General features: G+C 38.6%; 1 protein-coding gene across 1 annotated transcript; it reads right to left on the reverse strand.

Moving 5' to 3' along the window:
* Positions 1-5,237: 5,237 nt before the first annotated feature.
* On the reverse strand, positions 5,238-13,951 carry draxina (dorsal inhibitory axon guidance protein a). Its single transcript, XM_062415750.1, has 6 exons — positions 13,456-13,951; positions 11,968-12,188; positions 7,715-7,835; positions 6,656-6,748; positions 6,358-6,447; positions 5,238-5,350 (listed from the first exon to the last, which is right to left on the reverse strand). The coding sequence occupies exons 1-6, from the start codon at positions 13,949-13,951 to the stop codon at positions 5,238-5,240; spliced, it is 1,134 nt and encodes a 377-aa protein (XP_062271734.1).
* Positions 13,952-15,020: the final 1,069 nt, after the last annotated feature.

A 15,020-nucleotide genomic window follows, 5' to 3' on the forward strand; every position in this document is an offset into this window, starting at 1 on the left:
ACAATAAAGTTGTTCTATATACCTAAATGTTGCTGGTGTTTTGACCTCTTTAGACTATTTTCCCTTCTCTGTGCAGTTTGGAAGTAGGTGAAGTTGTACCAGAAACCCCTACTCTGCTTCTAAATTTCATTGTATCCAATAACTATCATTTTGACATTTTGCTCAAATCCAGATATGTCAACCTCATGGTGATGCTAGAAAGAAACTCGGGATCACCACAGTATGTAGGATTCATTCTTTGAGGATCATGAATGTCTTTATTCTTTAAAACTTCATGGCAATAAATCTGTTGAGATATTTCAGTCTGGACCAAAGTGGTGCACCAATCAAAAGACCAACAGATACCAAATAGATAAAAATCTTTCCACCAATGACAGCCTCAACAGACACGGATTGTAGCATTAAGGGTAGTTATATTAAGGTTAGCAAACGTATTGGTTGGTTACACATACAGATTGACATTCATTGACTTAGACTTCAATCACAGTAGATCAAACCAAATCTAAATCCTTTTCAGACTGATGTTCTGCAGTGATGGTGCATTTTGTTGGCTTTGGCAGATAACGTTTCTAAAAGACTCCTACACTTTCAATGCGTTGTTGGTTCCAAGCAAATTACTGTATTTCAACAACTACAGCTCAGATTACCATGAAATTCGGTATGGATTCATGGTCCCCAGAGGATGACTGCTATTGATTTCTAGAGACCCATTCACCTTTTGTCTTGATCCACAATCAAGTCAAATGGAAACACAGCAACATTGCAACAACTCAGCTAGACAATCAAACAGAGCTCAGCACCTCATTATCGAGAGGAATGATGGTGAAAACTGTAAAAATACGACCCAAGTTTTAATTCAATCAGAACTGTATGGAAAGTGTACACAGACTTGTAATCCATTTTTCTGTGTGAAAAGGCTCAGGACTGGTGCATATGGAATCTGCAACTTTTCAGATTTCATTAATTCATTCATCAGATTAACACATTTATACACTCCAGTCAAATAGTACGGAGAGAGTAAATACTTCACTTCATTAAAGATATAATGAAATGAATAAGAATTTAAGTTATTCCTTAGGCCACATTTTGGCAACTGAGCCGTCTCCGTGACAACTTTACAAACTCCATGTGCTAATGAGGACAATGAGATGTGTTTGAGAGCTCTGGAAAAATGCAGTAAGCTGATCTTGAATCATTGTATTTTTCTATTTCCAATGTGTAGAACTAACATTCATACTCCTGTTTATATCAACATATAGGATACAAATATGTCTACATTACAATACCTATATCTATATACCTATACAATACAGTGCAAAGGTTTTGGGGACTGAAGGTAAAGTGAGGATGCTTCCAAAAGTAATGTAGTAAAAGTAGCCTAAGTAGAGTTTTTATTAATCAATTAAGTTTATGCAAATTGGAATAAACAAAAATGAAAATCAATATTTGCTGTGACCACGCTTTGCCTTTAAAACACCAGTTCTCCTCAGTACACTTGCACACAGTTTTTCAAGGTACTTTTACTTGGCAAATTGGTTGTTTTAAGCATTTTGGAGAAGTTGCCACAGTTTTTCTGTAGATTGAGGCTCTCTCAGTTGCTTCTGTGTCTTCATGTAACACAGACTGACTCCATGGTCTTTGGGGGCCATACCAACTGTTGCAGGACTCTTTTATTTTGGGGTCTTTGTCGTGCTGCAGCATTACAATTTCTTTTCATATCAATCAGATGCCTCCATAATGGTACTGAATAATGGATAGGAATCTAAACATATAAAGTACCCGACTTTTTTCTACTTTCCTTTTGTTTTGGGCCACTGTTCACTGTTCTACATGGATAAAATCATGAAATATTAGTCACTTCTGGTTACTGTGACAGCCCGGCTCACAATTGCTTATTCAAAATGGTGTCAGTCTTGAGATTTAAGCACATTTAATTCTTGAACTCACTGTAAGTCACCGTGGAAATGGGCAACAACCAAGTCTTTAAAATGCTAATGTGAAATGCACTCTTGGTGATTTTTTCCCCCCTTTCTACAATCAGACACACTCTGACACATCCCTTTTCACTTTCTGTCCACTTATTTCTTAAAGGAGATGATCCATGGTATATGACTCAAGCATGGCAGATGGCTCCTGCACTCAAAAGCCGATGTGAACCCTGACCTCCAGGTGGCCTCTGACCCCCGTGGCAGCACATGATTCAAGACTTTTCTCCCTGATTGAAGTATTTATCCTTTCAAATACATCAGAGACTAATTTAGCAGCCGTAATATTCTGTGTTTGTATGTATGGGTGTCAAAATTAGATTGTGGTATGACAGATGGACATGTTATTTAATTTGAGTCGTAATGTCTTTAACCATCTGAGGAAAAGCAATTCAAGGAGCAACTAATGTAATTACAAATAAACAATCCCTTTTATGTCCTAACCTGCAGTGACAGACTTCACAAATGACTGACAGACTCATAAATGTAATGCTACGCAGATTATTTTCAATATCCATCTTCCACATGTCATTTGTAAACATTATATCTTTTTTCAATGCCCAATTTCCTTCTCATCAAATTGTTTATGTGTTTATTTTTTATTGTCTCTGAAGCTGTAGAGAGACTGCAGCATTTCTCCCAGCTTTGTTTACTCATATGTAAATTGCTCTCACTGTTGTACCTGCATCCTTAAGAGAGTGCCCTAATCTTGAAAAGTTAGATTAGGATAGCAACTTTGGTAATTAATGACTTAAAGAAAGCCACAAGAAAGGTAGAAGTGCCTTTATGGTGCTGTTGATGTGAAGCTGCAGCTCTGCCGGGATGTAGCTGTGTGTAATCTATCACTCTGCTGGCTGTTGGCCAACAGAGTACTCCACTAGAGCGCTCTGTCAGAGGTAAGTATTAAAAATACATCACTGCTGCTTTTATTCTGCAGCCGTAAATCAGGATGGCACAATCACAGTCCAACTGAGCTGCTGGTTAGGAAAGAAAAATGAGTGTTACTTTCTCCAGCTAATCAAATATTGATATGGATAGATTTTCAGAGGCTTGTGTGTTCGTTCATAGACGCGCTGAATGTTATTGCTTGCACTTACTCTAATGTGTCGTAAGCGTTGCATTAAAAGGTTCTCGCACAGTTCAGAGTGGTTGGGATATAATGAGCTTCAAATTTGCAGCGTCCAGTTCATGGAGATAGATGACGCCTTATACTACTGACTCAAATATTCGAATTTTTCAAGAAAGGATCCTGTTTTTGGAAATGTTTCATGGACAAAATCAATTCTGAGAAAAGGTTGTGTAGATCCTTGTAATACCAGTTTCATGATTTCAGATGTGTGAAATAAGCCATTAAAGTTCCTATGCTTCGTCAAAACAGCAGCTCATTTACCTTCTCCAGCCACACACTCATTACCAAAAAATCAGGATCTAGCAGGGTCCCTTTGTAAAGTTTTAGATGTCTATGAGTTGATAGTAGTTGCATCAAAAGTGTTTCCCCCTCTAAACTTCTTAGTTTTATTTCAAGAGCTGGTTACACCCAAATAAATATTTCACTACAGAAGCAATCAATAATTTTCTTTGAATTTTAATACTGTTGGTTCATTTTGCTGATAATACTTCAGTACTTTTACCTAAGTAGGCTTAATCAGGCTTTGAAATGCTGCACTGGATGTAACGGAGTATTTTTTCATGGTTATACTGGTATATTTTGACTTAAGTAAAGGATCGTAATACCTCTTCCAACACAACCTCAAATGGTCTTGGTCTTGAGTTTGGCTGCAATCCCATCAGACGGCTCAAATAAAACATAAAGACAGGGCAAGATCTGTCCAATGTGACCTGCTGCATGACTGCATCTACACTGTGATGACTGCACAGACAGCACAGTGATGGCAGGACAAAATAAAGTCATCAGGTCATGCCCCCATTATGATTATACATTACAATAGTGTGATCATTTGTCAATATACTATATTGGCATATAATATAGTCTTGCGACACAATGGCATCTGTGAATGTCGACTTTTTAAGGACTGTAATTCAGATCGTAGGACAAAAAAAGAGTAATTCATGCTAATGCCTAACAAAGATGAAGATCAGTGTTTCAAAATAAAGGCAGGTTTACACAACAAAATGATTATCCTAGTAAGAGTTTAATCATGAAAACAAAAAAAGGCAGAAAAACACCATATATAGACAAACATGTGTTTAAGTACAGTATAAATAAAACATATATTAAGACATGTAAAAGGATGGTTAGACAAGCATCTTTGTTTATCATACTACAGTTAAGTACATTTGAAGAGTAGTGGTACCAATTTAAAAAAAAAAAAAAAGCTGTTGGCAATTTTAAACACATTTATATTTACAAGTCAGGAGAGTCTGGTTCAAACTGCATTTACAGATGATTTTTAGCATTTGTTTGGATGGACAAGGTGCCAGGAAACAAAACGCAGCGGAAAAGTTCATACAATCACAGAAAGTATTTCTGAGTAATTTCTGTAAGTGACATCTTACTTCACTCAATCTAAATGATCCTGAAGCAGTAAAAGTCGCCTGTCTGGACTCAAAGCACATTGAACAAATACTAAAAACTATTTGCAAACATTGTTTTACTCAAATCAGCAAGACAGAGACATTTAAATGCAGGAGAGACTGTGAGAAACATTTAAAGAAAAGCTTTCCAAACCTCACACCGAGTGCTCAATATGAAAATAAATCCATACTAACCATAATTGTGGTGAGTATTAATACAAGTATTAACAAGGAGATGTTTACAAATTGTACTAAGTGATCTGTTGCCAGCCAGGTGAATCTTTTCTACCAACTTTGAAGTAAAAAACAAAATTACTAAATTAAATGGTTAATATGGATTGAGTGAGTTTTGAAAAGCCCCTCTTTCTGTTTTACTTCAACACATGTAAACAATACTTTTTTAGTGATACTGGGGTGAACAAACCCAAATTCAGACTGATTCTAAATTTAAAAAATAAGTGCTTAAAGATGGCGATTTGTTGGATTGAGAAGAGTCTACGTGTCCCACAATGCAACACGTAGACAGCATTTCTATTTTATGGCATTTAGAGGCTTTACGTTGTGGGATCGATTTGAACAACCAGCAAGCCGTCACCTTTAAGTACTTGGTCCTTTAGCAGTGTCATGTTCTGTCTTCTGTGTCAGAGTGGTCATAGGGTCGTCTTTCCCGTTCCTCCTCCTTGAAGCTTCCCCTTCTTGTCCTCCACCTCTTCCTCCTCAGATAGTGATGAAGCCTCCTTGGTCACTGCTGACTGACTCTGGCACCACACAGCGACCCCTCCTCCTGGTCACACGCCGCTTCCGGTGGAATTTAGCGTAACAACGAAACCCTGAAAGATCGTAAGTAACATGTTACCTGAATAGATTAAACACATAGATGTGCATAGATGTGGAAGTTAACATGTCTGTACAGTGGATGAACTGCTCATTTTCAAACCTGCATTAACTGAGTTTTTGGACACTTGGGGGCAGTGAATACGGGCTGTAAATGCACCACTGACATATTATCAACTTGCTAGCAGACAGCTGCTTATTTACACATCCAACAGTTATGGAGCAACATTACCATCTCTGTTTTTGCTCTCTACCAACTCCTAAAGGAAATATCTGGCTCTTTAGCTGCTTAATGCCCCTCTGTGTTCACCAGTTAGTTGCTAATTGTGTCTGTTTACTGTTTGTTGATGAGCAGGTAGTAAACAGTGGGTTTTTAGAGCTTTTTCTCTAAAATCAGCTGCCCGCTGAAGCCAAAACCAACATTATGAGAGTGCTAAGAGTGAAAAAAACAGTTAAATTGCAGCTGGACAGCTAAACAATGGGGTGAATATCATTATAGAGCTCTGTAAAGCCAAGGGGAGCTGCAGAGTTGCTGATAATTCTCTGTAGGTTCATCATTACATATGACTCCTCTGATATTACACACTGTCATTTAACACATTATTATTGTTTAAATGTAGAAGAGCAAAAACTTTCTTTGAGTAAAAATATTTCCTGCTTTATTTCACATAAACCGCAAAATCTATTTCACCACCTTTAAATATTTATGAAATCTGACCCCAGAGTAACATCATCTACACTGGGAAGTTTTCTGTTTACCACTGCATCACTCAGCTACTAATTTTGGTCACTGTGGGCATCTCTGCTCATCACTTTTTTACTATTTAATATCTTAATGATGAGATTTGAGAGAATGACTAAAATGCACCACTGCACATGAAATAAATTATTTTTCTTGCTAAAAGAGAAATGTTGAAACTTCTACCAAAATGGGAACTAGCAGTGGCATGTATTGCATGATGTTTAAACATCACATGAGTATGACTGTGTTCCCCTCACTCACCTTCCTCACACATGCAGTCATCATAGCACTTGTTGTTGAGGCCTCTGTTGTGAGGTTTGCACTCGTGTTGTCTCAGGTCACAACAAGAGCCTTCAATAGATCAACAAATAAAATTGTTACAGCCAAACACACGTGAAATTCACATGTAAATACTTCATATGATACACAGAAAAACAATTCTGCCTATAATTTAAAAACATAAAGAGGACGGCAAACTCCGGCATGTCAAGTGTCAAGTACAGTTTTCTTTTACCAGATTTTTCTGGTATTGGGAGCGACATGTGTGATGCAGACTGACCTGGGAGGCAGTCGAGATGGTGGTCACATGGCTCGATCGCATCAGGGTCTACAGTCACATTTCCACTGCTGAGATTCTTACTCCGCCTCTTGTCTGCAGCAACAAAGAGAAATGCATTTTTAAAAAGTTAAATAGTAAAGGCTTCTCCTTCATACAGATTGGTTAACTTGTCACTTAAAGACAAAATTCTGCTATTTTTGGTATAAACTGAAATAAAGTTTTAAGTGGATAACATCATTTGGAGGACTTGTTAAGTTTTTTAGGTCATGGTCTTATGCTTTTTTCTTTTGCATAATTATGGAAATCGCATGTTTATCACAGTTCACATCACATATATCTTTGTTTATATCTTTAATTAATGTTTCACATATAAAACAGTACGGATTAAACATTTCGGGGCCAGAAATTAATTTCACATTACTGATACTAGTCACACAGTTTAGTCTACAGCACTGGTTCCCAACCCGGGGGTCCCAACCCACATTTGGCATCACCAAAGTGTTGCAAGGCTTTTTTTTAAGGGGGGTGAGAAAACTTTCTTTTGATACATGTCTCAGTGTTGAAAGTTTATCTCTGTATTCATTGTTTAGAAAACAAAATAACAACACTTTCAAAATCTGGCAAGAATAAGTCTACTAAACTAGTGTAGCAAGTTGGATAAATAGCTTTTAATCCTGCATTACAACATTTTGAAAGCGCCAAGCACCAGGGAGGGGGGAGCACTGAATATGGGTTTAAAGGATAAGAGAGTTATGAGCTTGGCTTCATGGAAATAATGGACAAGATCAAAATTAAGTGTTTCATTTGCATTGAGAAATTGGTGAAATGAAAATCTGAAAGTGGAAAGTGGTAGTCACTAATGCTTACTGGCTACCTTGGATGCCATAAAGTGATTTTAAAGTGCAATTACAAAACCTTGACATCTGGGTTTGATTGAACTAATTGCCAATGCAGGCTAATATTTTATTTCCATATAATACAATAATCTGTTATAATAAGGATAATTTGAGTTGGATTATTTCCACCAACCACAATTCACAATTCAGGCCAAATACTGACCTTTCTTCTTGGAAGACGGCCAGGCATCCACAGGTTTCATGTCCTCATAGTCTGTCCAATCAAAGAGCGCCATGTCCAACGTTGGCATCACCTCTCCTTGACCTTTTCCTCGTCCAGACCTCTAAAAAAAGGAAACACAATACACTTCATAACTCCTATTCAACCACATTTCAAGAACATTTGCATTGAGGCTCTTGTTCTGTATAGTAAATCCACAAAGGACAGCTCAAACATGCTCATATGCATACCTGTAAACACCTAATCCCATCTTCAATTAGTTTTAGCATGCTGCATGAAGACAATTGTGAGCAGAATATGAAGATGTGCATTAAAAACATGCATTAATCCTAAATTTGATCCAGCATATGAGCCGCTGTAGAGAATTCATTGGAGAGATCAATTCTGTCTCCTCAGTTGAATCTTCACTTACTTCAATTAAACCACAGCAGCAGTGGGTGGCTATGATTTGATTTGCTGACTGTGTTTTCTGTCTGTATTGCAGGTAAACATGTTCAGTGTGAAACACGTGAAACACATCAAATCTTATTGTGATGCTTCATCGATTCATAAAACGCCCTCACTAAGGCGACAGAGATTGCAGAGCGTTAAAAACCAATCGATTGGTAACAGAGAATAAGACAATATATGGGATATGTGACCCACATGCAGGAATGAATCAAATACATTACAGCATTCGTATTTATATACATAGTATATGAGGGCAGTTGGCAATTAATGGAGCCTGCAGCTGATCAATGCTGAGGTAAACATTGACATTAAGCTTTTTATTCCTGAATTTCTTTTATATGAAGTCTCCCACTAACATTTGGCTAGCACCTGCTTCTGTATTTGTAGTGTTTTTAGTGGATTTTACTTTAATTTGTTACTTTAGTCTCTTTTAAAAGATGGTTTTGGTCTTTCGGTCATCTCATCGGACTATTCTTTGAGTTTGAACTTGATCTCTGTGGTCATGAAAGTAGTCAGAGGCTTCATTGAAATGAGCCCAGCATCAGAGAATACCATGCCAAAAATACCATGCGTGCTGATGCTTGAGGTGTTTCAGTGATCATAGCTTTACAATTTAATGTAAGAAAGTTGCTCTGTTTAATTAATAGCAAATTATAATCTAACCTACTTACTTTCAAAATCCCTACAGTAATGATTTCCCTAGATGGTGTTCTTCAAATATCTTTCTGCCATCAGCAACGTCATTTCTCTCCAACACTTTCATCCTGTTTCATATAATAAAAATTCCAATCCAGGGTCCAGGTTATAGACTTTAACACGTCACAAATAAATATGTATAAAACAAACTTAATTAATTAAAATTGATAACAAATTTCAGAAGGTTTTACAATAATCTAACTCAAACACTTAGCTCAATAATTAGCACTGATGTGTAATCACTCACACTTTTTACATATTTACATGTGTTTTATGTTTCAAGATGTAGTTTTACTATGTGTAGTTTTCAAATACAACACGGATGGAAAAAAGATACTGAATTTTGTCTTTTCTGCTTGCTCCCTGAAGCTGAAGTCAGTAGTTGGACACGTTTGGACTCAGACATAAATCCACATAAAGACTGAGTCTCAAATATTTGACCTCAGTAAAATATTGTTATACATATGAGCGTTTGATGGCACTGCTGTAAAACAAATCTCCTCTGTGAATTGCTCCTCTATAACTCTATGACAGTACAAGCCATAAAAAAGTTACACCGTCATTTCCCTCACAGAGAGGAAACTAAATAGAAAGGTTAGACTGTATAATTAAGTCAGTCTCTTGGGGGATTTTTGGTGCCTGAAAGACATCCATCAAAAATCTCTTCTTAGAAAGAGATCCATACTTGTTTCCTTCCTGCCTTAGGATATGGGCCTGTATGGAGATATCAATTAGATTAATTGCAGCGGGCAACCAGCTCGTGTTCGGCTGCTCATTAAACCATCAACAGAAGATCGAACATTAATTAAGAAGCCTCGCTGCGAGCTCGTGCCACTGAACCAGGGTTCAGGAGAGGCTGAAGAAATCACTTTTTGACTTCTGCACCAGTTCGATAATATTATTTCACTGTTAAAACGTGAACGGTCTCCTGGGATCTCAGATATTTTGTAAACCAAATACCAAACAGTTGAGTCATCAAATATGTTGACTGACCCGGGAAGTCACACAGAGTTACTAAGACTCAGTTTGTAAAGTCTCAACCAAGAGCTTCAAATTTAGATGTTAAATGTTAAATGTCACTCATTCACTTTGTTGATGAATGCTAAAATATTAAGTTATTTTGTGGTGGATTGTAATGCTCAGCAAGTAGGAGTACATATGAGCTTCTAACCCCGAAAGAAATGTAGGAAAGCAGTGATTCTGGGTACATATGGAGGGCCACAAGCTGAGTTTGTTCTGTCTTAATGAAAAACTCTCCACGGTTTAAAGGTCAACATTCAGACTTAGTTAACATTTAATTTAATGCAGTTCTGGTTTAAGACACAGTTTTATATGACATCAGCAAAAGAGCAAACCTACAAGGAGGATTAAGTAAATATAAGAAATTTTAAAAAGTGTTCCCCTCATTGGACAACTGGTGGACGTAGTTGTGAGTCTTAAGGCAACTCCTATTAGCACACATCATTAAATCCAACACTTCATTAAGTAGAACGTATAAAGGTGACTTTAAGGTTGTTAAACATGTTTTTCAGTGTAGGGTGGGAGGGGCTCCTGGAATCATAAGGATCATAATTCATATCTATACTCATGCTGCACCATCATTGTACAGCACTATGGGATTAATTACATACGGTTCATTTTCTGACCCTTCACAGTCTCCTCTCATAAATATTCTCTACAAAACTCATCAGTCATTAATAAATGGATGATTAATCTTTCATCAAGCTTGCAGAGAACAAAGAGAGTGTATTCTTTAGTTTTTTATGCTATTTGTTTATGCAGAATAGAACATTCTCAATTACACCATATTATTATCCTTTATTATCTAAAAAAGGAGAACACGGCAGCCATCGTGGTATAAATGAATGTTTTTGAATGTGTAGAATGCAACAACATTTATTTCTATGTACATAAATGTGCATTTCCTTTCTTGTATATTCTGGGTCACTTTAGGAAAAGGTTTTTGCTGCTCTCAAGTATAAATACGGGTCAAGTTTGATCTAAACGGAAAAACACCAGCTTGAAAAGTATGACTAGTATGTCTGTAAAGGCAGAGTTGAGGACATTTCTGCATTTTTTAAGGTTTCTTTAGCTGTTGCAAAATATAGTACTGGTTTTAATGGTGAGTGGACCTGTACTAATCGTACTTGAAGTCACTTTATGGGAATGAATAGCTAGTTAAAAATTATTTAAAAGGAACAAACAATCTTCAATCAAATCTCAAGTCCAGCTGTCTTCAAACTCTCCACTGCCATTTCCACTGGATGAACATCTCAGTTCACAGAAACATCTTTAGAAATGTGTTTTTCTTGAAGGCCACTCCTAAATAAAACAACTGTCAATCAAACAGTATTGGCAATTCATTAACTATGGCAGATTTTCCCTAAGAACGCCCAACAAGCTGTTGGGTGGTTTTCACAGAAGCCGTGACAAATGTAAAAGCTTTCCTGACATGGGCCCTGGTTCAATATCTATTGACATGAGGTACCTTCTTGTCTAAAAAGTCTCATTTGTAACGGCCATATGATTGAAGTAGGCACAGGCAAACATGTGATTTTTTCTTCTTTTTGTCCCCCTCATAAATGCTGTTGATGCACACTGTTGAAGCGTCATGCTGGGTGAATGTGACAGGTGGCGAGTGGTGCCCCACGCACTCATGCAGATTTTTTCTGTGTATGTGCCCACAGTCGGACACAAAAAGGACGCGAAGCTGTGTGTGTTCAACTCATACATTTGGTCCTGCCGTGGTTTCTCATCACAGAACAGGAAGGTAGTTATATGAAGTGTGCTGCTGGGCTCAACTGTGTGATTTTGATCCTAAAGGCAGTGTTTTATTATAGAGAACACGGTCATATCTATCACTGTGACCAAGAGCCAGTGAGTTTGGCCTGCTGGAGGATATTTTTCACAAGGAGCACTCTCAGGTTCTCACTGTAGAGAGTGTCATTTCCAAGATGAGCTATGAGGCTTGCGGCGGCATAACGGCAGTAATGGGGCCCATTTTCAGTCTATTTCCCCTGCACACTGGAACCACACTGAGGTACAACAGACGCAGCCTTTAATAAGCACTTGGGTTTCGCTGGGGTTACCTGGGGTTTGGTGGAGGCCGGGGGCAGCGTTGGGGGATGCTCGTTCATCACCGTGGTAACCATAGAGGAGCCGGAGCCAAAGACGGCGGCGATGGGGGAGGGGGAATCACTGGGCGGGGTCATGCTGAGTGAGTGGGAGGCGGCAGAGGAGGTGAAGGGAGGCTCGTCGAACAGATCTCTGTCCTTCAACGCGGAGCTGAGCGCAGGCTCCGGAAGAAATCCTGGACGGAGGAAAAGAGAAAATATTGCATCTAAAATGAAGTTTCATGAGCACAAAATTTGCCTTTTTTTAAACCAAAATTTGAAACATTGAAGCTCTTTGTTTGTTGTGTTGGATTGTTTATTCATTAGAACCTCAGATGTCAACAAATGTTTATAGAGTTAATAAAGGAAATTGTGTGTCCAGCCTAAATAATGGAAGATGTGTCATTCCTAAATGTCTTATTGGGTCAATTCACACAAATTACTAACAACACATTTTCATTTTTCCCTAACACAAGGTCCATTTAGTAACTGCTCTGGACAGTTCAATTGTTTGAGACAATCTTCCACAGCGGAAAGAGTTTGCCCAGTTTTCACAGAATTGTAGATTCAATAAAGTCCGTATAGTTTGCTTGTAGAAAGTTTCAACATTTACAATTTCTGAGCTGACAAAAGCTAAAGCTGCTGTTTTCTGTGAGAGTGAACTTTCAGTCTGAAGGTTTGGGTTGTATTTGGCCATGTTTTAAGGTATTGGTCTCTTTTCTACTACCACTACAATTCAGCGGAGGTCAAAAGAATTACATTTGTGGTGCTCGCAGAATCGAAAAGTTACATTAAAAACAATCAGCAGCAATGAAACAGTGTCCCTGTTTTTCTGGATAATCCATGGCCTTGCCGTCTACAGTTTTCATTGGGACTATACATTCTGTAGAGAGGAGATCCAAAACAACTGTTCACAATGGAGTCTGTGGACTATCTAGAATAACCACAACAATGTCCATAGAGAAAGAGATGTCGCTGTTAAATTGTTTAATGTAATTACTGCATTGGTTTAAGCACCACAAACACAATTCAATTTACCTCAATTGTATTAAGTTGGAGTTAGAAAAGGCCCCTTTTTCAATTTAGGTGAACAGACCCGTCATTGAATCTAATCTGAGCCCATTCCTGTTGTCTCACAATAAACAAGCCAGACCAAAATAGGCCTTTTTAACAGCAGACGTTTAGACTTGTCATAGTAGGAAAAGCGTAGGTGTTACTAATAACATTAACATTCCATTCAAGTGTCCCAGTAAGCCATGACAGTGTGACAGTAAACTGGCATGCATAAAACCTGGACCCTGAAACTGATTATTTACACCTGTGGTTTTCCTATTGTGACATGTCAGAACATCCTCAGTAAAAAAAGACAAAAAGCTTCGTCTTGTTTGTCCAACAAGCAGCTGTGGATAATTAGTTAGAAAGGGGATCTACTTTTTTGTATGTCTGGGTCTGTTGGCAGCTCACCTTTCCCATGTCGCCCCTTGTCACGTTGACTCCCTTGTCTCTTGTGCTCAAAGTGATGACCATGCCCAGACCCATGTCCGTGCCTCCTCCCCTTGCGTGTCCCCAGAAGGTTGTTATCCCGGGCCTGTGATGAAGTCTTCATACCCATGCGAACTCTGTCTCTGTCTCTTCCTGGGCCCATCTCCAGTTTCACTGGGCTCAGACCCTCCAGGCCTGTCCCATCATCCTCAGGCCTGGCCAGGGGATGCATGGGCCTGTGGGAGAGCAGCCCAGCTCCACCCTGGGCACCACGGGCACCCTGGCTCCCGTGTCCTCCACGGCCCCTGCTGTAACTGTGGCCCTGTAGGCCCTGCAGAGGGTGCTGTAGGGCATTGCTGCCACCTGCTGAGGTCTGCGCCTGTCTCCTCTTGCCGTGAGGAGCTCCAGGCTCAGTGCTGTGTGATGGTGCCAGGATAGCACACAGGAACACTAGGAGCAGACTCCAGGAGAGAGCCATTGTCTGTAAAGCACAATGCCACCTGCTGGGAAGAGAAAATGCATCTTAATACTGCACATATGTGTTGTATAAGTAGCTTCACATATCACTGGACACACACGAATCCCACAGTAAGAATTTTCCATGTTTAAGAGGAATTTACTTTCATTAAAAATCTGTGTTTTAAAACCTCAGTTCCTCTCTTAAAAGGAAAGAATACAATACAAAAATCTATTTTTCACTACTTTCTTGAGGCAGTAACATGCAGGAATAACATGAGCTGTTTTGTGATTTCTTGGTGAAAACAAGAAAGAAAGCAATTCTCTGGGACATAATTAACATCTTTACCAACAGTAGAGATTTGGATTATATTGAGAACAATTTATGGACATTTTTATATGTTTTGAAACTTTTTATGGTACCTACTAGCTTGAATCCAAGCAAGCTGCAAACTTTTCAAAGGTTTGATATTCAAACAATATATTATTTAGAGGAGTATTCCTTCAAGGCAGCATTGGTGACTGTGGAGCCATTCATGCTGCTATTTAGGAGTCTAGGAACATTAGCTCTTCTACTACAGCTTTTGTATATGACAACAAATTAGAACTACAAATTAGCTCTCTCCTGTATTAAATACATGGAAGTAGTAAAAAAAAATGTAAAAATAACAGTCACATAAATCAATGTAATTTCCCTCAGAGAGACAACCCTCAGTTGGCTTCAAACCTCAGCTGTCTTGTGCAGCAGCTCTATCTGAAACCACAGACATGTTGTACTAGTGTCGGGTATTGTACTGTGGATGTTTTCTCTTCTCTTCTTTACTCTATTCATTCTCCCACAACACCATCCTCCCAACTCAGATTGCATCTCTCAGCCTCTTGAGCGAGCCCCATTTATCTGCACTTGGTAGGTTTGAGGAGGCGATAAGAGATGGACAAACACTTGTGCCTCTTTTTTAGAAATGACTTCCCAGCCGTCATTCCCGTACCTTCGGGGTTTACTCAAAATGAGATACTGCACTGTGCACATCCTTCATCACTGCCTATTCAGTGGTCTCAAGGGTCCTCTAGCTGTACCTTTCATTACAAAA

The sequence above is a fragment of the Scomber scombrus genome, chromosome 3 (genome assembly GCF_963691925.1).
Source record: "Scomber scombrus chromosome 3, fScoSco1.1, whole genome shotgun sequence".
NCBI classification, from domain to species: Eukaryota; Metazoa; Chordata; class Actinopteri; order Scombriformes; family Scombridae; genus Scomber; species Scomber scombrus.